This window comes from Lutjanus erythropterus, chromosome 13, assembly GCF_056507025.1.
Source record: "Lutjanus erythropterus isolate fLutEry1 chromosome 13, fLutEry1.hap2, whole genome shotgun sequence".
NCBI classification, from domain to species: Eukaryota; Metazoa; Chordata; class Actinopteri; order Lutjaniformes; family Lutjanidae; genus Lutjanus; species Lutjanus erythropterus.
In genome coordinates this window covers 31,855,865-31,883,124 of record NC_139329.1, presented here as the reverse complement: position 1 = coordinate 31,883,124, position 27,260 = coordinate 31,855,865, and the positions used below count along the sequence as shown (strand labels likewise).

The window sequence follows — 27,260 nt, the reverse complement described above, 5'->3', positions numbered from 1 at the left end:
TGTTTTTAAACATTTTAATTCAGAAATGGTGCACATTTAGGGCTGGTTACCCAACTTCAATGCTTTAACAGCTCCAACTGTACTGAGTATTGAAAATGCCTCATCATTCAATAGCAAATTTCAGTATCTAACCAATGAGTAAATGTCATTAGTGTCAGCATGCTTGTACCAAGATCTTATAATGCTGGTGTTCGGCATGCAGGAAAAACACTGTTAATCCCAGAGACAGGGCTGACTTTTCTTTTATCGCCAGGTCTTATATAATATGCAATGCAGTTTTATCTTTTTGTTAAAACCGATTTGTTATTCAAAAAAGTATTGTTCAGAAACCAGTATCAAAATCAAGGTATGGGTACTGGTATCAAAAATTCTTGCACAATATCGAGCCTTATATGTATTTTTTTTTTTTGCTGTACTTTGTATATAGACAGGAGGAGCCGTTTCAAGCAAGAGCCCTATTGTTTTATCATTCTGTTCGTTTTAATCATTTGTGCTCCGTAAATAAATGTTTCACATAATGTTTCACTAGAATTAATTCAGTAGAGCTTCAACTGAGAAAAAGATATAAGATTTGTATATTTTTAATTGTTAATGAATTTTCATCTACTGGTTATGGAAAAAGCACAAAATCTGCAATCCTACTTTTCTTTTGTAAATTTGCCCAATCTATTGTAAAAAAGTAATTGAACAGACCTGCTCTATCCTCCACTATATCACATACAAACAGAACCAGGTGTGGCAAATCAGAGCTGTGAAAAATCTCATATGAGTCAGCCTAACATCTCTGAACATGATGCTCTTTCTCGAGCTGTGTACGTGAGAAAGTGGCTGCAGAACAACTGCTTCAGGATCTGTCATTCTGTGCCATTTAATGAGCACTTTTGTCCAAGGCGACTCATAGAACTTGAAAGCGAATATATTTTTAGCACATTTACCTGCCATGTGATGCGAAAGAAGAGGAAAATAAATCTAGCCGTGAGATGCCTGAGCAGGTTGTACTTATGAAAAGTGGTGGGTTTGTTTTTGACAAGCACTAAAGAGAAGCGGACAGATGGCCTGCTCAGTATGGGTACTGGCTAGCGTCACTGACCAAGGAGAGCGAGGCACAGAAGGGAGAGAAAGCAGGAAACAGAGAAACAAGCTTTTCCACTGTCACGCAAACCAAACTCAGTCACTTGCAGTCAATGCCAGTAACAGTATGAGTGGGGATTGGGATTCGAGAGCTGAGCTGTTAGACCACACTTTATTTGAAATGTCTGGCTGATTGATAGTCCTCCAGTGAAGAGCTGGGCCTGTATTCTCAGCCGGCTACACTCATTTATCAACGCGGTTCAATATTTACCTGTAACCTCACTGACAGAGGCTCCTTTTCCAATAGACTGGGCTATTGACTTAATCGACGGTTGGAGTTGTTTGGTATAGATTTAATTGATTGGAAGGAGAGTCATTTAGGACGGTGTACGGGCAGGGCAGATTTGTAAAGCTTTAACAAGCAATTGCACTTATTCCAGTTGACTGAGCTTTAATCTCTCTAGATAAATCAGGTAAGGAATTAAGAGACCACACTCACTCTAACCAGGCTGCATTGTTAAAAAAAAAAAAAGAAAGAAAGATTTTGACTTTCCTCCTTTTATACCTCCAACTTTGGGAAATAAAAATGCAGATGTGCATCAATGATTCATGAAGACAAGCATTAATAATTTGTTCCACTTTGTGGCGATCGGGTCCTGTGCCTCAGTGAATAACCTGCTGCCTGGTCAAGTACACTTTACCTGATACCTGGTTGTGTGTGTGTGTGTGTGTGTGTATGCATTTGTGCATGTGGGGGGTCAGCAGGGTTATCAATTCAGTGTGTTTTGGTTCAGGGCAGTCCTAGGTGTGGTGTTAGTGCATACTGGGGGCTGAGATATTTCTCAGGCCAGACAGGCGTTCAGTGAGCCGAGAGCTCATTATCGCCCAGCGCACAGCTCACAGCCTGCACCAGGGATGTAGAGGGGCTCAAGCAGCTAAAAGCAGCCCATACTGTGCTTACTCACCCCACTTAAGGTCTTTATGTTGTGCAGTGCATTCTGGGCCTCCAGTGCAGCTTTTCTTGTATAAAAAGTTACAAAACAGCATCCTGCGGAGAGAGAAAAACAGGGACAACAATGGGCGGGGGGAAGGAGACAAAAGCAGCATTAAATACATGGCGCATACAAACAGTAAATGTAATATGACGACTGCTGCAGAGCAGGAAAGAAGCTAAATAGATGAAGAGTATGTTCTCCATGTGATATGCACATGTTAGAAACATGTGACAGGATATTCTTAGATGGTGCTCATGAAGGAGCTTGCAGCGAGGACACTGGAGTAATGAGATAGTTGAAGGCTGTTGTGTGTGACATGGCCATGGAGATGACCACAGGGTTAGATAGCTGTCAGGAGGCACTGATGCACAAGTCCGCAGGTCAACAAGGCCCGGGCGAGCCAGGGCACAGTACCAACACATCAACAAATCAGAGTGGTGCTGCATTACATAAGAGCCCAATCACACTCAAACATCCATACAGGAGGCATGAAAACAGCACAAAGAGACAAGAGAGAGCAGGAGGAAGAGGAATCATGGTAGGAGAGAGGTGGTGGGGGAGGGGGCTGAAGAAAAGAAGAGCGGGGGAGGAGGAAAAAAAAAAAAGCCTCTCATCCTTCCGTCCCAGCAGACCGCCAGTGGCGTTCCAGCCTGTCAGTTTCACTGGGCTGGGGAAGTGGAGCACTGCAGCGTCTCTGACCTACATAGTGTGTATTATGCTGTTACTGGAGCTCCCAGGCCGCGGGGAGGGCTGTTGAACTCTAATATGCATCGAGCTGCTCTCTTCTCTCTCTCGCAACCAGCTGAGCTCTCTCTTTCTCTGCTGCTTAGCCCTGCCTCCGATTTACTGGAGCTAAATAAACCATCCAGAGAGGCGTGATAGTTATCAGATGATTTTTTCATGACCTGCAGTAGACGTGACCTAAAAACACCACAAATCTGATGGCTCCTCAGAGCAGATCCATGGCAAAGTAAACAACCAAAATGGAAGTGGGATTACAGCAATTTCTGCGAACAAATCAAACAAAAGCAAGATTGATGACATCAGAAGGGGGCGAAGGGTGTATTATCTGCCATGCAAATAAACATAAGCGAGATAGCATCAGGCCGTTGCGCTTTGATAAAAATGCCCCCCACTTCTCCCAGTAGGAGTAGGACTACAGAGAAAGGAGGACGGCAGAGAAATTGATGGGTGTGGGGAGAAGTTGCTGCACCATATTCACCTCACACAGGCTGGGTGAGCCAAAGACCGCTGTGATCAAGCCAGATTATCTATTAGAATACATTAACATTGCATTAACATGTCAATAGGCCATCACAGCTGACACTCCACACAGAACAGGGGAGGCTTCTGCTAAAAAAGGGGTCTTTGAACTCTTCAGCCTCCGAATGAACTGCACACTGTTGCCTGTATATTTATATACGCTCTGCATAATAAGCACCCTGGAGATTTCCCGGTATATCTTTGAAGACACTGAGGATTATTTGGTGACGTTTGATGTGTGCACATCTTTGTAAAAAGATCATGTGAATCAAGCGCTGTCCTGGTGATGACAAGGTGTGTTTACCTTTAGGGCCCTGACACACTGAAGGCTCTTTCTGACCAAACAGTCAGTGAAGTGAGGAGCCCTGGGAACTAAACAGACATCAACATCAGGGACACAGGAACAAGAAGGTTCCTTTTTACGCATTCCATTATGATTAAGCAAATTATACAGCTAACCAGTTAAAAGGAAACTGATTTACTTCAGGCAAATTTTTGCACGTGACAAGACAACACAGAGAGTCATCATGTTGCTCTTTGTACTTTAGTGCTGCACGACTGACATTTGAATGGATGCTGAAAAAAAAAAGACATAAAAGGAGATCAAAAACACAAGAAAGGCAGGATGTCTGTCTCCAAGTAGCTGTATTGTTGTCAGCACATCTTTCACTTGTAAAAGAAAAAGGGCGGGGACAAAACGTAAGGATAGACTGCTATACGGGTAAAATCAGAAATTCACTAGACTGAACAACCAGTCTGAAAACACTGTCTCTCAGCCTGCCTTCTCCAATGATTTTAGAGAAACTCAATCAGTGGAACAGCAGCTTATAAGGGCCGAATAATGCCAACAGTCCTGGACACACCTCAAAAACTACGGGTCACGGTTGGCTAGAGACCTTTAATCACAGCCAAGCGACTCCGGACAGTTTGGTCCGGCTTAGTGTGGCCGTGAAACCACTGGTCGCACAAAACGGACTCCATTTAGACACACAGTCCAGCATCAAACAGGGTCCCACCACATTAAAACCCCAGTGGATTAGTGCCTGCCTTTAACCATAGTGAGTCATCCAACCATCAAGGGAATTGAAATTTGGGTGGTGTCGTAAACCCAGGACAGTTACATCAGGGAAACTGTCGTTTACTTCATTCACCTGCAGTTAGTTACGGGAGACTGAGCACTTCCAGTGCCACTTTGCAGCTCTCTGCAGACAGCAGGCTTCCACTTCACCGTCTCCTCTAATTGCAACCTAAACTGAATCGCTCAACTCGAGCACCATTTCTAAAGGTGAGCGCATCGATAGATGTCTTAATGGAAAATTGCAGTTGAGTAACACTTCCTTCATACAATGCTGCTTTTAAAGCAGCATAGCACAGTGAAAAGACATTCCATAAAGCAGGGTTATGGAAAAAAGGTGTTATTTTTTAACCCTGAAACAAAAGACGATTGAATCATCTCATCTGTAAGCGCAAACACAGCTGCATTGCGTGTGCAGACAAGCAATGCTGCACATTGCCTAAGGGGATGTGCTGAAATGTGACAGTAGATGATGTGGCAATAACAGGGTTTTGTATATTGCATTTGACCACTAAAGGCAAGGGAAAGCGAGGACAACAGTAGCCATGATTAGTCTCTTTACTTCTGGCCATTGGAGGGTAACCAGCCAATACTCAGACGTAACAGCTCATTATGTCTGTTACTAATAATTAATTTATCATATACTTAACAATTTGTTTTAAATTAAACAGAAGATCATTTACTCTATAAAATGTAGGTGTTTCAAGCCAAGTTACAAGACCCAAAATGTCTTAAAACTAACTATATACCAAGACCTCTGTTCTGCCTGTAATAGCAGGCAAGAAATTGTTAAAAAAAAAAAAAAAAAAATATTAGCAATCATAATCGGTGTGTTTAGTGTTAATCCAAATGATTAATCAATTACTCACTCAACACTATGTTTACAACATCTAGAATCCAGCATTTGCAAGCCTCTTTGTAATAGTACATGAAACAATCACTAAAATAATTTTATTCCTTTGACCGTACCTTTGCTCTGAGGGGGATTCTGGGTGCGATCGCGGAGGATGTTGATCTGGTGCACAGCTCCGAAGGGCTCAAAAAGCTCTTTAAGTTCTGTTTCTGACCAGGAACGCGGGATCTGTCCCACAAACATCTTGATGGAGTCTGGGTCAGGCTGGTCCAAGTGCTCCAGCGACCCGTTCATCTTGCTGCCGTTTCCGTTGCTATGAGAAACAAAACAAAAATCGTATTAGTATACTGTAGTCCAAACAAAAATAATTTTGTAAGTTAGAATCAGTGGTCATATGTGAATATACATGTGGTTCACTGGCAAGGACCAACATGCATCAATTAGGCAACAAGGATGACTCAACACCATGCTATCAAAAACAGTACTTTGGGTCTGACACTTTTGCGCAATATCTTATCTAAACTGGAGGTCAGCAACATGGTATCTATGTAGACATGATTATTTCACTTTGAGAGTTTCTAAATATCTAGCAAAAAGGCAGCCATTTAAATCAGAAAAATACTCAGTTTTAACTTCAAGGTTAAATGGTCTGCTTCAACCAAGATAATATTTCATTTCATCCATTTTAGATGATAATGGTCACAGAACTGCTTCAACGAGTAGTTCCAGCCAACTGACCGAGGGTCAAAACACCAATGGAGGTTACAGAAATTGTTTATTTAAGAGGTCACAAAAATACACAAAACCAGTTCTTCTTCAGAGTGGATTAGAACTATTTGTCTGTCACAAGAAAAACATCAGAATTTTCCACAGTATGAAAAGAGTTGCTGCTCAGTTTTTGTCTCTATGTTTTCATGTTATCTGCTTTACTTGACCAATTATACCTTTGCAAAATGCCAGTCTTTCTATTATACTTCATAAGTTTAACAACCCTCATTCAAAAAACAAAATTATCCAGTCTTTGGTTTCTGATGGGTGTTCAGACAATGATCTTTTGTCAGACATGCTGATCACCAACATATTTTAACAAACTAATGCTAGAAAAATTTACAATGCATTTGTCTCCAAAACAGCTAAATCAACACAATAAAACATATTGCAACTGAAAGCAGTTTCATAGCGATGTTAAACCAACTGTGATTCTTTTGGCAGTGGACAGTAAAAGTAGTAAAAACATTTTGGATTTTAATCATGGACATAAAGTCATTTACAAAAAACAAATTTTTAACAACCTCAGAAAGCACCACATTATCCTTTTTAAAATCTTCCAAATAGCTGTGGGAAAATTTATCAATTATTTTTGACAGTTTTAATGAGACTCTTGTTAGCTTGCTCCCTAAATGAATCGACTGTATTGTGTGAAACCACCAAAGCATACTGAAATCCACCTTAATTGTGATTTATTAGATGGGCTAGTCTTTGTGTCTTTAAGATATGTTGTGGAAAAACTGTAGCATTGAGTCCTTTGCAGTGTGACTATTTGGATACTGAAACAATATATTATTTACAATAATGGACTCTGAATTGCATAGCCAACAACATATCGAGCAACAATCTGGGTGGTCAGAGCAGTAGCGCAATAATGGAGATGGGTGAAATACTAAATCGTGCCATTTTCCTTTCAGGCAAGCCTTAGGGACAGAGAATCAATACCCACTAGTGTACCTACGAGTACGGCACCTTTGTCTCACTCACACTTACACACACACAAACACTTTCTGACAGGAGTAGCGGTGCTGGAAACCAGGAATGAGGCTTCAGCCATCCACTGGTGTTGAGGCAGCAAAATCATGTTAAGCATAAAGCATCGCTCCCAATACAGAATGTAGTAGTGCCACAGAGGATCAAGAAGGGCCAAGGACCACATGTAACACATACCGCAGGACCAAAATTCTTACAACAACATTGTAAAAGCAAGACTGACACAAAGATACACTAACGTAAAAGCAATTTTACACACAGACCTTTGGACGCGGGCCATCCATCTCTTACAAATTGAGCCCAGCCGTTCTGCAGAAACACCAAACTCCTTGAGGGACTTAAATGACATACTAACAAATCACACTTCTTCAGCTCTCTTTCTTCTGAAATCCAACTCCACACCACACCACACTACGAATGTTTTTTTTTTCTTGGAGGCTGTCAATACATTCAAATGATGACATATAAACAAAAAAGCTCCAGTGAAACAAAAGCCTCTCCACCAAAAAAAAAAAAAAAAAAAAAAAAAAAAAGGGGGTGAGTGCCCCCCTCCCACCAGCTCCGACAGCTAAACGAAAACAGCACTGCAGAGCTCTAAACCTAAAAGAATCGCTGGTTAGCAGACAGAGATTTTGCGGTACATCTCCTCCTCAGGCGCTTTGGCGATGGTACAGAGAGTAACCTACAGCTTCTTCACCACAGCAGGGGAACAATCACATATTGTTCCCCCATGCTGGAGAACACTATTCACCGTTCCTCTGCAGCACAATGGGCCAAGTCAGAGAGATGCTTTGGAACACATCGAAGGCTACGTCTGCTAAGGCCACAGCACTGGTGGGTGACACCATTTATCCAGTTTTGCCAGTGGCACTCCGACGCCATTTTGCTGGGGGCCCATTTGACGAAATGTGTAGCTGTAAAAACAAGCTGCACTCGAAAAACTGGATTTGTGTCACTGCATTCAAATATATGAAAATCAACTCCCTTTGAACGCAGAGTCTCTTTAACAATCATTAAATTCTCAATACCCCCTGCAGCTGTGCATTGTCTCTTCAGCGTAACAGACTGCTGAAAAGAAATGTGACTGCAATAATACATTTATTAGCTGACCCACACAAAAATGATTTAATTACTGCAAAAATGTCTATATGTGGTACATTTATATTACTCAAGGAAGTTAATTAAATTAGCAATTCAAGTAATAAAAGTCATGGATTCATATTGTCAGCCTCAAAGTGTAGTTACATCATGGATGTATATTGTACAGACAAGTGCACAGACAGTAGACCTTGGTGCTGTCACACTAAGAGATATATTCACTGCTAAAGTTGAAAATGGAGAAAAGAGATAAGAACAAGAGACAGAAGGGTTAAACTATAGAAACTATATGAGCTTTGAGAAAAATTCAAGTTTAAAGCTTCAATGCTGCTGCACTGACATTAAAGTCAAACTTCAAACTGAAAATGGATAAATAGGGCTAATCGCACAAGATATTCAGTGTTGAATTCATCATTAGAGATTTATTTTACCACTTCCCCTAAAAAATGACATTGCAGTTCAAGGGTGGATGAAAGGGAAACACTCTCACTGTTGCAAATGTTGTAGGCACAGGTAGGTAACTTTTGTTAGGTAACGTTATCGTTAGGCTTTCCAGCTCAGCTTACTTCAGGCCTAATCTCCTTCACTTTACCAGCAGTTGGGAATCAACAGACAAGACTTTTCTTGGTCTTGAGTGCTACTCAATCTGGTTGCACTGAATCTCAAATGGAGTGGTTTTGTGTTGTTTGAGGCTTTGCTGGTTGATGGTTGTATATTCTTTAAGAAAAAAAAAAGGTTTTTGTGTAGATGCTCTTATTTCAATACTTTATGTGTGGTTGACTACTTTTAAAAAAATAAAAATAAAAATACAGACTCACACCTGACGACGTATTGTTAGGTGCTGACCTAACTGACACCCCAAGCAAATACAGTCAGACCGTTACAAGCTTTTACTCTGCTCGCAGCACCGTCACTCTCAGCCTGCTGGTCACTCTGTCTCCTTCATCTGCATGCCACATTTGCTACCCTATTCCTGAAACAAGCATGGCAGTATCCCTCAATCAAACCCAATAAAATGCAATTATTTAGGTAGTCGCTGTACACCCCCATCCCGAGGAATATTGCCTTTTTACTGCAGGAAGAAAAAAAAAGAAAGGTTACAAAATCAATCTATCAACACCTCTTAAGTTCAGAAAGTTACTGCACCTGGCCAAGAAGTAGTCCCGTTTCTCATCCAGCCAAACTCTTAATAAGGAACGAAATGCCTAGTAATTAAGTAACTACAGCTAACCCTGCTAACTTAGCTACCACAACGGTGACAGCTGCCTGTGAGGATCAGTATCTGCCAGTCTGTCAGTTTTAAGTGGCAGATCTAAAGTAGTATCTATCAGTGGAACTTGAGTGTCAAGCCGTTTAAAGCAGCATAATGTTATGTCAATACAGCGGCGGCATTATGCCAATATAAAGCTGCTGGCATACACCTTAACATACTGTCAACAGTTTTCATGGGGGTTATTTTTTCAGTAGCTTCAAAGAAAACTGTTTACAGTGGGTTCAGTGACGTGATGAATAACCAGGACATTGTTTCAGTAAACATGTCATTGCTGGTAATTTTTTTTAAAATGTTTCTTTCAAATATCTAATGGCCTACATCTCAAAACCTAAGCATGTATAACAAATGGTGCAAGTGAGAAAATATTTTGTATTATTTGGGTGAACCAACCCTTTAAACATCAAGTCTGCATTACAGTTCTGTTACAGCCTTTGACAAATAATTTAACTGCTCTAGAGAAATCAACAGCTGGGGCCACTATTTGCTTAATGATCTTATTGACATAAGCAACATTTTCCCCTTGCATGCACATTATTGGAACATTATTGATGAGGGTACCATTTCAAAAATACTATAATTGATTCAGTCAATGCTGTCCAGTTCTACTCCCTCTGTACACCACCCAGCAGAGAGCTCCCAGACAGTGGTGATGAAGTCTTTTGCTGAGCTTCCACAAACAGCCCTGCGATGTGGCAGCTCATCATGCTCCAAGACGCCCTGCAGCAGCTGACAAGTCATTCAGAGCCTGAGCCACGACAGTTGCATGCTTACTGCTGCACCACCCATAAAAACAGGTGATTTATCTGGACCATGTGTCTGTCCTGTTGGTGAGCTCTGACCGCGCAAGTATGCCAGCGACACCTTTGCTGTGCCCGTAATAGAAAGCCAGCCAATTTGCCTGGTAATGCACATGATTTTGAAAGCTCAGCGTTGTGCGTTTGGACGTTACTCATCCCTAAACCATCAGGGGTCACAGCAGCAACACATGTCACATGATTTTGTTTTGTCACCACCGCTGATAGAAAGCAACCTCAATCCTCCCCATTACTTGTGGTCATTTATATTATTAAAAAAAACTGATTTGTGTGTATTTTTATCATTACTAACTGTTTGTTAGTGATATTTGGCACTTACAATATCAATTAAACTACCACAGTGATGCTTTAATTAAAACACAGATCAAACAGGTCTTGTTAGGGAAATGCTGCACACAATGCAGAGTCTCTTCCTGTTTTGAGTAATGGACTAACACCCTTTGCCTTGGGCTGTTTTGGCAACCAGCAGCACACTGCTGTCATGCTTTATTGGGGATAAAAAACAAGTCAAAGTTCACATGGACACTCGTAATGCTTCTGAGAAAAGAGGAAAATCAGTCCACGGAAACAGCTGTTTGCGAGTAATACCCTCAGAAAAATTCATGAGTTGCTTTTTCTTTCAGGAAACCAATGGCCTTATAAGCTGATTCAACGAGACACAGAATGCCTCTAATGCCTCGGTAATATCTTTGACAGCTGTCAAGTAGAACATAAAGGCGCTCTCTTCTAGCTCCATCTATTTTCTCCACTACTACCAAAAGGAGGTGGAATATTCTTTGACAGGTTGAAGAAGGTTTCACGCGCTTTGTATAAAAATATCCTCCTGACAGGCTTGAAGTTGGAACTTAAAAACTGGTCACAAACAGCAGCAGGATTTACAGGAGGTTTTCTGTAGGACCCCTGAGCCAGAATCACTCAGACTTGTGGCCCGGGTTTGAAGAAGGAAAAAAAAAAAACAAAAAAAACAAATGACAACCAAGAGTGGATGTCGCTCGAGGCCAGAAAGCAGAAACAGGAGGCCTGCGTGTTATTTGATTTCCATACTGAGTGGTCGACCCTAATCAGCACATTGTGGTTCTGATGAGAAGTTATTAAAATATTTTCCTCCTGGCATTAACTCCAATTCAGCTCAATATGGCCTGATTTCATTGTTACATTTCCCCTGATGAAGACAGACATGTTCAATCAGCCTCTGAATGGGCCGCATGTTAACAGACGGCCAGCATCTGATGACAAGGCCCGCCCCATTAGCTCCATAATCACACCAAGTGTCCCTGGCGGTTATGGATGACGTTGCTAAAGTAAAGCTCGTGTGAACGACAAACAGTCAAACATCCGACTAAATAAACTCTGCTCACGCCTCTGTCAGCCTTCAGACGTAGCATGAATTTAAATCTTCAGGTGGAGCTCACCGGAACAGGCAGCAGCCTTACCAATGCATCTCAAATGAAGAGACAAACAACTCACTAAAAGCTGCAATTACACTTGATTACTTTGACAGATTGTGCTTGCTGCCCTGACTTAAATCAGTCATCCATTATCCTAACCTGTGATAGGCAACAGAACATCTTTAATTAATACAAAACTCCCCTAACTAAACATCTAATTTTTTGGTTCCAGCTTATACCAACAAAACCCCCACATTTTTTTATTGTGACAGAAACCACTCACCCATTCAGTGCATCCTATATTATAGACACTGAGTTTACACTAGAGTGAGCTGTAAAATGAGATTTCTGGACATATCTGAACATCATTGTGTTTCACTACAGTAAGTGATACAGTGCATTGTTGAAATGTCGATGGTAAGTTGACTACACGATTAAATGTTGCTACCCTCACTAGTTGGCCCCATAAATAAATGAGTTATGAATATTTTATTCATGTCCAATATTGTTTAATTGTTGTGTCTAAGATGTTACACAGCTGCCCCCCAGACAGCAGCCACCTTCTCCTCACACTAATGCCCAGATGGCCCGGATGTTGTAAACTAGAAAGGTGGAAGGTGGGACAGTTGACATAAAACCAGCACAGTTTGGCAGCATTCTTGTTTAGAGAATGAAAATAAGGTTGCATGTAGGCAGTGTAAGAACAAACTGACACAGAACCACTAAACTAGATCAATGTGTAACGACTTTAATCACAGGCATGTGGTCGTTAAACTGCAAAGAAAAAAGGCTGCTGGTGCAAGGACTGCTAACATTAGCCATTGTTTACTCAGAGACACCGTGATCCTGCTCAGTCTGACAAAATAATGCAGCTCATCACAGCAATGACTTCTATCTGAAGACAGAGACTTTAGTAAGTTAATGGAATATATTTCGTCTGAATACACAATGCTGGTTGCAAAATCAAAATGATCTCATCCAGATTCGAACACAACCATCAAAAAACGACGGGGGCATTTAAAATACAAATTATTTATTGATTCATGTGATTTACTACACCAAATAAGTCTTAAAATCCTGTTTTTTTGGAAAATTTGGGCTGCTCTGAGTGTTTCTTTAACTTTTAGCCAAGTCAATGAGTCTAAATTAAAATTTCCATTTGATCAACATGGCATATTACTCACTAGCACCTAATGTGTTGTGGGATTGTACACAGAAAGTAGCGTACTGTATGGGCACTGTGTTTTTGTTGGACACTTAAAGGACTTTTGGACACTCAGAATTGAAATGGTGGACATTTATATAGGGCACTAATAATCTGTGATTCGTGACAGAGCCTACAACTGCACACAGAAGCTTTCTGCTCCACAAAGGCATCAATCAATCTAAAAGAAAGGATCTCTTGTTGTCACATCCCCTCAATCCAATCCATTACTGCTACTCTTGACTTGAGCACTCAAGAGGCACTTTCTCAACCAAAAAGCTGATACCACTTCATTTGGACTGCAGGTCACTGACTTTTAGGTCTAAAGCATGCTGACCTAAACAGTGCACAATTTTGAAAATATTATTCTAATTAACATTTAACTTTAGAATTATATCATAGCTTATTTTGCTGCTTTGAAATACCTCTAGTCTAGACTTTTTTAATGACGAGCAGCCACACAGTACTGACAATTTCATGGACATGGTGGATACATCTGGTCTTATGTAAACCAGTCTGACAATATCTTTTGTTTGCAAAGCTTGCAGAGGAATTTGCTCAACCTTCGATCACGCCACCCCACGTAGGGGACGTGATTATGAGTGCTTCAAGGCTGCGCATGTAGCTCCAGGACAGCGAGTCTTGTAATTATAGCCACGCCAAGCTAGCAGCAGGAGCTGAGAAACAGGTGACAGGCAAGATCAGAGCCCTCCTACTCTTGGCCTATAACATCTGGCTGCATGGCACTCTCCCTCCACCAGCGCCACCCTCACAGTGCGGGGAGAGAACAGAACAGCTGGCTTGAGCAGCCCCCGGACCCTGTGCCAAGATCCTACACTTTGCACAGATCAACAGCTCCCTGGCCACAACAAAAGGGATCACTGTGACACTTAGCTTACTGACATAGCACTACAGCTGCGTTGGCTGCCAAAGGATCACGCTTAAGCCCTGATAGTCACTCTCACCGTCAACAATCAGAGGGATAAATCAATCAAATAAAGCTGAGACCAGATCTAATCACCACCTCACTGTCTACAAGTCCCACTGAAAAGATCGAAAAATATCCTTAAGAAGTGTCAAATATTATAAAAAAAAAAAAAAAAAAAAATCAAGCCATTCACTGGTTAAATCTTGGTTTGGGATTATTATCAAAAAATTAGGGCTGCCATTAATTATTTTCACAAACAATTAATCATCCAATTATTTTCTCAATTATTTGATTCTTAGGTCTCCAAATGTAATAGTGAAAAGCAGAGATGCCATGATCAACAGATTAAACAATTAGTTGTTAACTATTAAATTAATCACCAACTAGTTTGATAATTGATTGATTCACTGATTTCAATGTCGCACATGTGAATATGTTCTGGTTTCTTTGATGTTCTATGACAGTAAATCAAATATCTTTGGGGTGTAGACAAAAGATATTTGAAGACATCGCCTTGGGCTTTGGAAAACAACAATTTTCACCATTTTCTGTCATTTTCTGAACCAAAGAACTAGTCAATCAAGAAAATGATTTAGATATTAAGTGATAATGAAAATAATCCTTAGTTGCAGCCCTAGTGAAAAGCATTCATCACAATTTCCTCAAGCCCAAGTCTTCAAATTACTTGTTTTTCCAACTCACACCTATAAACCTAAAGTCATACAATTTACTGTCAAAATAAACAAAGAAATGCAGCAAATGTCCACAAGTGATAAGTAAGAACAAGAGAATGTCTAACATTTTTGATCAAATTTGCAACAAAATGATTATCAATACAGTTGCCAATTATTTTTCAGTTAATGACTGTTTCATTGTAGAACAAGATAAAGGGATAATTTAATGACAAAACTACTAAAAAGGTTTGAAGAAACACTCTTACAAACTAACAGTTTGATTGTAACATTTTCCTGAGTGCAAGTCCATAAAATCAAACGACCAGGCCCATTTTCCTGCAAAATAAAGATAGCACTCCTGAAAGTGAAAACATTTAAATTTTAAACAGCCTTGTAAAAGCAGACTGTGGTCTTGGAAATGTTTTTGTCAAACAGGATTAGCTGTTATGTCGACAGGACATAGTTTTTAATATAGACCTCTGTGCTTTGGCGAATGTCTTTTCTCCCTTGTTTACATGCCCTGTCACAAGATGTCCATTAATGGCTCAATAATGTAGCAAACCACGTGTTTTCTACTGTTAAGTAAGCACTCTACTCTCAACATGGACGGGGGCACCAGTGCCTGAGAGCTGAAGCTAAGGTTTTTAGCTTGCACGCTTGCTAGCAAAGAGACAGGGAGGGACCGGCTCGTGTTTAGAAGGGAACCCTTGATTCGTCAAACTTTCGCGAGATTTACACCCGTCATTTCTTCACTGTGCACGACGTACAAGCTAATTATGATAAATACTGTGACAACGCTGTGGTTAAAATCTACCTAAAGACCGAAAACACTTGGGTTATGGTTAGGGAAAGTTCATGGGTTCAAATCAACGCTCTCGCGAGATCGTTCACAGGTCTAGGGCTCCCGGTGTCGTGTCTTGAAGGAAACCCCAGACCCGCTATAAAGATCTCGCGAGAGTGTACATTTTAACCTTCACTATGATTCTTCTTTAACTCATACTGAATGTTTTTTGTCCCTACACTCACCCAGATTTCAACCACACCGCTGGCATATTATAAAACATGATTTAACTGTACGACTTGCAAAATTAGGAATCAACGAGCACAAATATCGCGAGAATTTCGCTATGAAGAGTTCCCTTTTAACACTCCCCATGCAAGCCAAGTAGATAGCCCGTGTGTTGCTTACAAACAAGTTCACTTGTACTATTGCGATGCACCATTAAAACAAAAAAAACACACCGATATTTGGTGGACAACAAAATATATTATTAGCACACTTTACACCAACTTAATACAGTAAACCTATTCAACGCACTTCCCTTTAAAACCCACTGATAATTGTTTTAACACCTACCGTTTCGGTCGAGCACACGTCAACGTAAACTTATCCAGTTGCAACTAAGCTTACTAATTAAAGCATCAACCAAGAAGATGGTGATGTGTTTTTAAAAGTAGAGTAACGCAAACAGACTTCCTGGGCTCCCGTTTTTAAAAGCTAATCGATGTTTTTCTGAACTGATACCGAAACGTGTGATCTACGGAAGCACATGTCACTTGACCAGTGTAGCGCGCGCCCACTATCCGAAACCGTCGCCAACGGTCTTGTCTCGAAGGGAACCCCAGACCCGCGAATGACCTCGCGAGAGTAGTCATTTCAAACCAACCCAACATCTTTCCCTTACCCTAGTCAACTGTTTTCTGTCCATTAACCTACTCAGATCCTGACAATAGAGTTGTCACGTTATAAAACATAATTAGTTTGTACTGTGTGTACAATGAGGAAAGAGGGTGTACAGATCTCGCGAGAGTACCGCATATCAAGAGTTCCCTTCTAGACCGGACCATCGCAAGCAAATTGCGTTTTCTTCCAGTCACTTCGAGTTAAAGTGTAGCCGAGAGGGTGTGTTTGCTCAGTAGAGGTGTTACGTTTAGTTAACCGTCTTCTCCTGCGGTTATAAGCCACATGAAGCGAGTTAGACAAACTATTTCAACTCCAGGTGAGCGTATAGTCTCTGCTCGAATGATTAGCAACGTTAGCATCTCAGTTGTGCCAGTTAAGCTAACGTTAGCTAACTCCCAACTCGCCCTGAACTGTGTTGTTCGCTTCAGCTCTACAAACAGCCACAAATGTAAGAGCGAGATGTGAACGCAGTACACATCTATAATGGTGGGATTTACTTACATTGTGTCGCCCGAAGTCAATAACCGACTTTCGGTCAGAGGGTGGAAATCCAGGTTGTACGTCGAAGTCATGCTCAAAACAACGTCTATCTATCTAACAATGAGAAGCGACGTCCGCTCACTCGCAAGAGGCTCAACTCCGGCGAGACAAGACGAAGCAGAACAGGTGCAGGGAGGGGGCGTCTTCTTCAAAACTGCATGAGAGAGAGAGAGAGAGGCCACCGATATCCGCCTTATTCCTTCCTCCTAATTTCTCTCTCTCGTCCCCCGACTGAAATAAATTCAGGCAAGCCGCTGTCACACTGCACACACCGAGCTGCAGCAAACCAGAGGCGTGGCCTCTTCAACAAAAGTCTGAAACCATGCTGCCTGCTGCTGCTGCTCAGACAGCCTCACAGCTCCTACCCAATGTAAAATTACTGTAATGTCCCTCCAGAGGTGTCAAACTCATTTTAGTTTATGGGCCACATACAGTCCAGTTTGATTTAAGTGGGCCAAACCAGTAAAACCATTGCATAATAACCTATAAATAACAACACCTCCATTTCTTTCACTTTTTAGTGTAAAAAGTAGATTCACAAAGCCTTTACAATCAATGAAGCATGCATTTACAGAACAGATGATGATGATGAGATGATGAGCAGCATGAAATATCTTTAGAAAAATAAGTGCAATTTCTGTTTCTGTCTCAGTTTTTCTACATACAGTGAGCCTACTGTCATTATAGATCACAGTGGATCTACAAATGCACCAAACAGTTATGTATTTCGTAACTGAAAGACAATATAGTATTTTATTTCTTTATGATTCAAACAGCATGTCAAGATCTAAACATTCTTTTAATTTTCTATACATTTCCAGACCCGTGTAGTATTGCTGGCAACCCCATACCACACCAACCAAAGTGGAAGTTAATGAGGAAGAAGTTTAAGTTATCCCCTGCCTTACAAGTCTGATATAGACTGTTTGTACTGAAGTGGTTGATTGACAATATTTTGCACAATGATCAGTATTTAAATATGACCACTATAGGAATCTGGCCTGGAATTAATAACTGCATTTTTTTTTTACACTTTGCAAAGGCACCCAGTTGGTCAGATTGAATCCTTTGGTGGGTCCGTTCTGGCTCGTGGGTCGTACATTTGACACCCCTGTTCTAAACGATGTAAAATTACTGTATCACTGGACGATAAGATTACAATATAAATGGTTTATAATTAGGTTGTAAACACTTTATAAATCATTATATCAACAGTGGCTGCTTGTTTGCCAAATAGTGAGCCCACATTTATCTGTACTGTTAAGCCTCAGATCTCATTGCTTACTGAGCGTAATTTGTCTTCTCCATTAGCAGCATTTATACCTGTCAGCTTCACAAGGTATTTGTTAATAAGTCACTTGTATTTAACTACTGTCAGCATATCTTAATAGTCAGAAAGCTTCACTTGGCTTTAGAGTTGTGACAATAAATCAAGTAGTTGTCAACTATAAAATTACCAACTATTTTGATAATAAATCTTTTTGAATCATTTTTTAAGAAAGAAAAAGTCAAAATTCTCTCATTTCAGCCTCTCAAATGTGAAGATTTTCTGGTTTCTTTAGTCTTTTATGACAGGTAACTGAATATCTGTGGGGTTGTGGACAAAACAAAAAAAATTAGGGCATCATCTTTGGCTTTGGGAAACACTGAACAATATTTTTGACCATTTTATGACATTTTATGGACCAAACAATTAGATGATTAATAAAGAAAATGGTTGATAAATTATTAGATAAAGAAAGAAATTATTAGTAAGATTAAATTAGTTGTAAGCGGTACCTGGATCTTGCCAAGTAGTGAACACACATCAATGTATGAACACTGTGTTATAACTTTTTTATAATTGTTTATCAAAGATTTATAAGGCGTTTGCAACCATAAAAAAAACATTTATAAATCATTCATAAGGGTGGTCTTATTGTAAAGTGGTACAGAAACAACTGCAATGTTCCTTTAGGGGTTGAGACACGGTGTTCTATAGAGACTTTAGTGACCTATTTGTAGTTTATGGTGTCTTATCTGCTGTGGCATCATTATATTAATATAATGTGATTCATATATATTCTGGAGCCCATCAAAAGTGGTACATTAGATTGTCCAGCTTTGTCGTAGAGGGAGGTTAGTCTGTAGATGAGTCAGGGACCTAATGATCCTGATTAGAGTGCCATTTAAAACGTTTAAATATAGTACCCAGGTCATTACCATCATGATTAATAATGTTGTTCCTGTTTCCATAATTTCTCAGGAGCCTAAATTAGGCACCTGTCTTGTTTTTTATTAGATTACGCAAATCAACAAGACTATTTCCAGGTTGTTTATTGGCTTACATGGCAGTTGGGTCCATAAATCAAAAGTGAGATGGTTTAAATAGCAGTTTTTCTTTCTGTCTTGCTTTTCCCCAGGGTCACAGGTCACGTACCCCTTTGTGTTGGGCTGTTGTCTCCCTGGGGGAGGGGGAGCCTATCTTCTTTTGTTGTGCCGGACTTGCAGGGCGAGGCCTCTACACTTGGGGGAGAAAGGTAGGGGGGCTGTTGTCAAGTGTTGTTTGCAATAGCAGAGAGGCAGGAGGGGGGGCGGGGGTGCCTAGCCTAATTATCAAACCATTCATTATTGCCCCAGCAGCTGCACAATCCAAAAATATTATTCATAGCGAGTGTTAAGAAACATCCCATTCACGAAATCCGACTTAATCCTTGTATCCATAGCAATTTCAAGGCAACTTGGCAGCAGTGTCGAGTGTGCTCTATTAAACAGTGCCTAAAAGAGGTTTGTATGCATAATGTGATATGCGACCTATTTTGCCATACATGTAGACAAGCCCACTATGCAACATGCATTACCATTAAGCTGGAGGGGCCGCTATAAAAAGCACATCTAAACCTCTCTCGAGAATCAGGTTTCATTAAGATGGAGGAAAAATACAATAATGTCATCCCATCTGCAGCATCCACATATTTCCTTTGACTCAATTAGATCTCAGGGGATCTTATTGAATAGATTTGTTATAAAAAAGGAGCAGCTCCAGTTTCCCTTGTGGGTATGTACAATACATACAGTAGAGTTTTCTGTACAGGACACAATGCCACCACACCTGTTTATTTCTCCCATTTGGTGTGCGGCTCCTTGGTTTTTCTAAGAGATGTTTATTGGAGTGAATTCCAGAGCCTGATGCCTAGTTGCTGGCACCTTCTAATACTAGCCTTCTATTCTTAATCTCAGATTATTACTACTGTAATCCCAACATAATCCTCCACACGTACCATGCTTTTGTTGTTTACATCAAATGTTTTCCCCTCATGCGGTGGAACTCAAGTCCCACTCATCATCATCATCATCATCATCATCATCATCATCATCCAGCAGCATTTAAATTTGCACCCTTTTCGTGACAAACCACTCAGTGTAAAAATAGGCCAGCTTCAACCCCAAATGGGCCAAATCATGCCTTTATGAACACGTTCACCATGAACTTGGAGGCACACTTTTTTCTTAGCTCTGCCGTTCGTGAAAGCATTTGCAGAATGGCGACCAACTAAAGAGCTCTCAAAATGGAGAGGGAGAACTTCATCTTATCAGGCTTTGTAAAGGAAATCTACTGTGTCAAGATGTGCTCAGCTGCACGCATGACAACACCATCTTATCAGGGGCCAGTTCCACTAAACTGATGCAAATTTCAAGATGGATGTAAATGTTCCTTCTTGATATCTTTTGTTGTTTTTGGCTGAGTGCGTACAGTAAGGCCTGTGTTGGTTTCAGGAGATATCTAATCATCACATAGGTTTGTCTTTTTTGTGGCGATTCAGAGGCAAACACCTGCATCACTGACACATTTATCTCTCATTCTTTATTTATAGTTCATGCAAGTGTCTGAGCCCGTGTGAAACTTTGAAAAGAGGAGGAACGTATATGAAATGACATGAGGATGCTGTACGATATTGATCCTTCTATTCAGATACAATTTAAAACCTAACCCTCCTGATCAAATCCTTTTTGTCCAGGGAAGATGGGACTGATATGAGTGGCCAAATTCAGTGGATTCAAATGTATGGTTTCTGGGTTCATTAAAAAAAAAAAAAACATATAGGGCCACCAGAGGACCACCACCCTTCCCACAGTCACACACTCACAGCATGGGAGAACGCCTCAACTGGAAACAATACATCCTATGACAATATTCAGCCCAGACAAAGAGCAGTCCAAATACGGGGCTGCTCCACAAAAGCTAGCCCAGATTTGAATGAGGGGCCAACCCCAACGTACCTCATAGGCAGGTCCTCATTCCTGACAGAGATCCCGGCCGCAGAGGGGGGACAGCGCATGCTGTTGGCATACAAACTCTGCACCAGGGCCAGCTCAGAAGAGTGTTCCAACATCGGTGCTCTGGAAAAATCCACCCGGTGTAATGGACACTTTCTTCTCTTTCCCTCTTTCCTCTATAGTGTTTCTCTCCCTTTCTCTGTCTCCCGCCCACTCTTTCTCCTCGGTTTAGTGCAGCAGAGCGGCGCCCACCCCCTTCGCTGACTGGCGTGGCTGAAATAATCCTCTCTGACAGCTCATCGTGCGCTAATGCATTGTGCTGCCTGCGGCAGCCCAGTTTGCAGGCTGTAAAGCTGTGGCCACAGTAGCACTCTTCCACTAATTGACACCCATATTAGGAAAACTTCAGGATATTGGACATGGATGATTTATTCCCACTGTCAGATCGGGGAAAATTAGAGGAAACATCGACACAGTTGCCACAAGATCTCATCCACAAGTCCTGGTTTTGTGGCGCACTTCTGTGCATGTTGGCATGTACTTGAATCAGTGAACCGCTGCAAATAAAGGCCAAGACAAGGCACACTCCTGCAAACAGTTTTATCAAGTCCAGCACCCTAAAAACCATTATATTACTACTATTATACCTAAACACTCTGGTCATCACTGAGTACCCATACACAGGTAATTTGTTTAAAGAAAAAAAAAAGATCTAATTTCAGCTTCTTAAATGTGAAAATTTTCTGGTTTCTTTATCCCTCCAGGACAAAAAAACTGAATATCTTTGGCTCATTGACAGAGCAAGACATTTGATAATTTGATTATTTGATCTTTGATCTTTGATCTTTGATCTTTGATCGTCATCTTGGGCTTTAGGAAACACTGATCAACATCTTTCACCTTTTTTCTGACATTTTATGGCCCAAACAACTAACAGGTCCGTGGAGAAAATGATGGACAGATTAATCATTATGAAAACCATAAAAATAACCATTCTATATTTTGCTCCTGTGCGGATGTACATGTCATTGTCCCTCCATGAGCTGGCTCATGACAGGTAGGGAGCCGTCCTTGACAACCTCGTGTCATTATTGGTCTGGAGTAGAAAGGAGTAAAGATAGCCTGCTGGAATATGAGCAAACATCAGCCTGAAGACTTGTTAAATAAGGACAGGTTACAGTACGGCCCACACTGTTCACCATTTCAGACTGCAGTCAATCTATGCTGAAATACCTGCAGTCATTGAGAGTTATTTTAACTGCCTGTGAGCAAAATGTACCCATATTCAAATGACATTTACTTCCATGTAATTCTACAGAATGATCTAGGATAGGAAATGGCTCTCAATATTACGATTAAATTACAGGAGGCCCTAATCGTTAACTGGTAGCAGGTTTCAGAGCGCAAGGAAAGCATCAAAGAAAGCATCGCATGTTAATTTGCATTGGACAAAGCTTATTTGCCTATGTTCTGAGCCACAGAGTTAGGAATATGATGATTCCAAACCAGTTTTCGAAGCAGAACACATATCTTCTCATAAGTAACACACTTAACGCGTGTTTTTTCCTGTCCGATTATAAATGTGAAAGTAATTTGTCACAATATTCTTTGCGCAAAACCCAGGAGAGATTAAATCTAGGTCTCATTCTCCCATAGGTGTTGTGTCCTGTTAGAGTAACGTGACATTAAGTAGGAAAGTCATCTGAAAACAGGGTCATGTCGACGTGTGCTGGTATCATAGCTGAGAGGACCGGCATGAAGGGACTCCACGTCCTCTGATCATCATGGCACAAAATTCCCTTCATTTCAGCCCCGCTCGTGCTGCCGACATGAATATTTTAAACACTGGAATCCAGTTCTTTATGATGTGTTGCTACTTAGTATGACTGGCAGTGCCACAGGCATCCTGCAGAGTGCAAAATAACTGAGGGTCTCTCTTCCTGCTCTGATCTACTAACATGTAAGAGAACAAAAAAACGCTCAGTGTGATAATATCGTGTGCACCAGAGTTGTTGTAGTTTGGTATTTTTCATTAGTTTTCATTTTTAATCTTTGTTTTCAGTTCAGTTTAGTTTCAGTTAGTTTCTAAAGTGGGTTTGCTCCTTTCAGTTTAGTTTGTGTGTGTGTGTGGGTGTGTGTGTGTGTGTGTGTGAGTGTGTGTGTGTGTTTGCACATGCACGGTCGGCTGGTTGCAGCTATTGAGAATTCACGCTTGATATTGTTTGAAAAATTTTGCTTTTATTACTTTCAGTACTAGTTTTATTTATCTTTATGATTCCATGCTGGTGACAGCTGTGGCCGGAGACATTGTGTTTTCGGGTTGTCCATCCGTCCCATTCTTGAGACACAATATCTCAAGAATGCCTACAGGCAATTTCTTCAAACTGTGTGTAAATGACCATGTGGACTCGAGCAGGAACTGATTCTGATTTGGTAGTAAAAGGTCACCGTGACTTTAATTTTTGCGAATGCGGTATCTCAGGAACTCCTGGACAGAATTTCTTCAAACGGGGCACACATGTCCACTTGGTCACAAGGTTGAACTGATTAGATTTTTGGGGTCAAAGGTCAAGGTCACTGTGACCTCATGTCCATCCTGTTCTCATGAACATGATAAGTCAAGATCATCTTGAGGGAATTTCTTCTAATTTGATGAACTTATTAGAGGTCAACAGTCACTGTGACCTCACTAAACATGTTTTTGACTATAACTCAAGAATTCATATGCTAATTATTACAAAATTACACACAAATATCTAATAAGATACAATGATAAAGGGATGACATTTGTTATCCAAAAGGTCAAAAGTCAACTTCACTTTCACATCATATGTTCAGCTCTCTGTCAGTCCCCTGTCCTTCTCTGTAAAGAAAGGGCTCTTGGTGAAGACAACATGTTTCTCACTGGAATCATACATATCATTATAATGACAATTTCACCAAACAATACACATATTAAGTTCCTTCAGAGTCTTCACTACATATGTTATATGAGTCTGGACAAACATGGGTGTAATCTGCAACTTGAGTGGTTGACACAGGCATACAACAAGGTGGTAATTCTTGTTTTATTATAATAATAATAACTTTATTTATATAGCACCTTTAAAAACAGAGTTTACAAAGTGTTTTGACAGACAAAGTAAAAGAGCACAAGAGCAGGATACCATGGAAAAATAACAACAGAGAGCCAAACAGGAGTAAACTAAGACTGAAGTAAAACAAGACACAAGCAAAGACACTAAAACAGAGGAAAAACAATAAAACACAGTAAAAGAAATAAGAACAGTAAAACTAGAAAAACATGACACTAAGAATAAGTTAAAATGAAGAGGGCAGAGATTACCGAGACATAGCATGATGTTGTCAAGTCAATGTAAATACTGAAGGAATGGAATAAGAGAACATCAACATCACATAAAAGCAAGTCTATAAAAATGGGTTTTAAGAAGTGATTTAAAAGATGTCACTGAATCTGCAGGCCTTATCTCGTGATATCGGGGTATTTGTCAGGGCCAAGATTTAAGAAGTTCAGGTCAGGTATTACAGTACAAACACAACACTTTGTGAGGGCAGTTGACTCACCGTTACATATAGATCCCGGCTCCCATCCCAAATTGACAGACTAAAACTGAAGACATTTGTATTTTCTTTTTTTTTTTTTTAGTTAGTTAGTTTTATAAGCACACAATATTGTTTCAGTCAGTTTCCATCTTTCTGATGTCAAGTTTTTATTTTGGTTCACTAAAATGTTTTTTGCACCACCTAACTATAATAACCTCGGTGTGCACTAATGTTCCAGTCCCAGTCGAAAAACCTCGTTCAGAGCCGGTTCCAGCAGTAAAATAATACAACACAAAATGGTATCTGAATGCTAGATGAAATGCATTTGTGATATAATCAACTTGTGAAAGCTGCAAAGATGCATCGCTGCAAGAAAGCAGCCACATCCTGTTCACGTCCACAGAGAAGGGAGAGCTGCTCTCGTGTCTGTCATGTAATAAGTCAAATAACAGCACGATTACAGCTCTGCAGGTGGCCTCATGATGAGTGAAAGCAGCCATCAGCTTTCCCTTTTTTGACACTTTTGGACTCCCATGGGACCGAGGCCACTAAACAAATACTGTCTGTGTTTTGTGGGTTAAAAGTGAAACTGTTACAGCTCGGTGCACATTGTGCTCTCTTGCGTGCATTAATGCAGAGTACACTGAAGAAGCAAAATTAATATCTTACTTGAATTGGAAGCATATTGCCTGTTTGTATATCAATAGGCAGCATATTCTGCATCACAGACGCATCATATCCTGTCAGTGAGGAAGTGTAGATGCATCTGTACAAGGTGAAAACATTTTTTACCCAATTAGAAATAAAGACTTAATCCTTTTTTATGTCAGACATGCCAGAGCTCTATCTTTACCGCCACCGGACAGTAAAATTTATGATCCAACAGATGCTAGCATAAAGGTTTGACTGTACGAGACCTGACACCAGCATGTGTGACTGAAGAGGGAGACAGACAGCGAGACAGGCCCACAGCCATGACTGGAGTTAGCATTTTAGCATTCGACTGCTATCTGTGACCTTGTTGACATTTTAACTTGTACAAAGTGTTGTTATTTGATTACTTTTATCACTGAAACTCTTTATTACACACTACCCCCTTTGATTCTGTGTAAACTGACTGTTTGTGTGGGCTTTCATAAGAGAGTGCATTTCATGTGATAAAAAGCTTCACCACATTGATATGTCAGCTTGTTTTGCATGGGCAGAAGTCATCTTAGTTCCTCTTTACACTGGGCCCACATCATTTTTTCCACTTCCTCTTTGATTTACAGTTATCGGACGACACTGAGTAGATTTCCATCAGGGCCATTTATGGGGAGGAACACACTCAAACAGAGACAGAAAGAGACGTGAATGAGTAAAAGGATTATTTCACAAGTTTAAAAAGTGAATGAGTCACGTGTGCTTTTTAGTAAAAAGTATTGACCACGTGTTTAAAATCATCCAATATCTGTTACTAATCGTATTGAAAGTACCAAAGCTATTAAAAAAAATGATCTAAATGCTCATTCAAGATCTCAGTTCAGTTCAGTCTTTATTGTCCTGCCTGAAATTTGGCCTGCAGCAGCAAAACCAGACAGTGTTCAGTGACTTTTTCACTGTGTGCATGTAGTAAATTAAAAATAAATCTATTTTGTGTGCCTGGGGCTTTTTTTTTCTTTTTGCCATGGTACTGAAAGAGACATCAAGTACAGTTTTTGTTTGTGTTTTTGATCTGTGCCTTGTTATTGTCCCTCCAGACCTCCTTCCTAAACTTAAACTTCCCAAACTATTTCAAATCTAAATCCTTTTTGTTAGCACCTTGTTACTTGAGTACTTTGCTTCTTAGTATTTTTGTTTTCATCCTAGTATTTTTTTTGGCCGTTGTTGTTATTTAGAACATGTGAGAGAAATGGTGTTTCAATCCTCTGTATGTCCTGTACATAAGGCAGAATTGAAAATAAAGCTGACTTATACTAGTATCGTATCAAAGTTTAAAATTCTGATATTGGTGTGTATCTGAGAGCCTGTGGTTGAACCCTGCGTATTACTACACTGACTGTTGTTTCTCTGATTGTACTCACTAAATAAGGGCATTAAACGAATCAGTGTTTGGGTGTGCCACAATTTCCTTCAATTAAACGAGGGTAAAACTGAAATAATTGATTTTTGCACCAAAGTAGAACAAATGACAGGCACCCTGGTGTGTGCAGTCATGGATTCAGACCTAAATTTTTTTTTTTACCAGCAGTCAAGACAAAAGTCAGCCTATTAACACACAAAAATCAGAATTAGAGAATGTCTGAACAAGATTTAATAAACTAATCCATGCTTTTACCCTGAAGAGGCTGTAATGGGCTTTTCTCAGGTTATGCTAAGAGCTTTCTGACAGCTGCAGCTCATTCAGAACAGAAACTGCTCTGCACATCACACCACGCTGTCAAAGAGTTGATTTTAAAGGTCCAGTGTGTAAAACCTACAGAGATCTATTGCAGAATATGACAGGAATTGAATATGATATTAATAAGTATGTTTTCATCAGTATATAATCACATGAATGTGTGGGAGTTGTGCTTTCATTACTTTAGAAGGAGCTATTTATATCTAGGGCGCAGGTCCTCATTACACATATACACATAGACGCTGCATGAGCCTTTGAAACGTATGTCACTGTCGCTGCCATACTAGTCCAGTCTAAACTGGCCTCTACACAAATATAACTTAACAGGAGCATTTTGTCCTGGATAACAGGCACCATAACGTTTACATCTCTCAGCCAAGTTGTTTTTATATTCAAGAGATCATGATCTACATGGAGTAACTTAGAAAAAAAAAACG

General features: G+C 40.3%; 1 protein-coding gene across 6 annotated transcripts in view; it reads right to left on the bottom strand.

Moving 5' to 3' along the window:
* Positions 1 to 21,072, bottom strand: part of LOC146316877 (CUGBP Elav-like family member 2) — a 40,335-nt gene extending 19,263 nt beyond the window's left edge. For 2 of the 6 annotated variants that reach the window (XM_084734797.1, XM_084734799.1), the window contains exons 1-3: positions 20,883 to 21,070; positions 5,374 to 5,570; positions 2,037 to 2,119 (exon numbers count right to left, since the gene is read on the bottom strand). In XM_084734797.1, coding sequence (XP_084590923.1) covers positions 2,037 to 2,119; positions 5,374 to 5,570; positions 20,883 to 20,995 — 393 coding nt within the window. In that variant the 5' untranslated portion in view covers positions 20,996 to 21,070. Of the gene's footprint in view, positions 1 to 2,036; positions 2,120 to 5,373; positions 5,571 to 15,755; positions 15,941 to 16,583; positions 16,912 to 20,882 lie in introns of those variants that run through there. The other 4 variants (XM_084734801.1, XM_084734800.1, XM_084734802.1 and 1 more) reach the window with 4 other exon arrangements.
* Between the last annotated feature and the right edge of the window lie 6,188 nt (positions 21,073 to 27,260).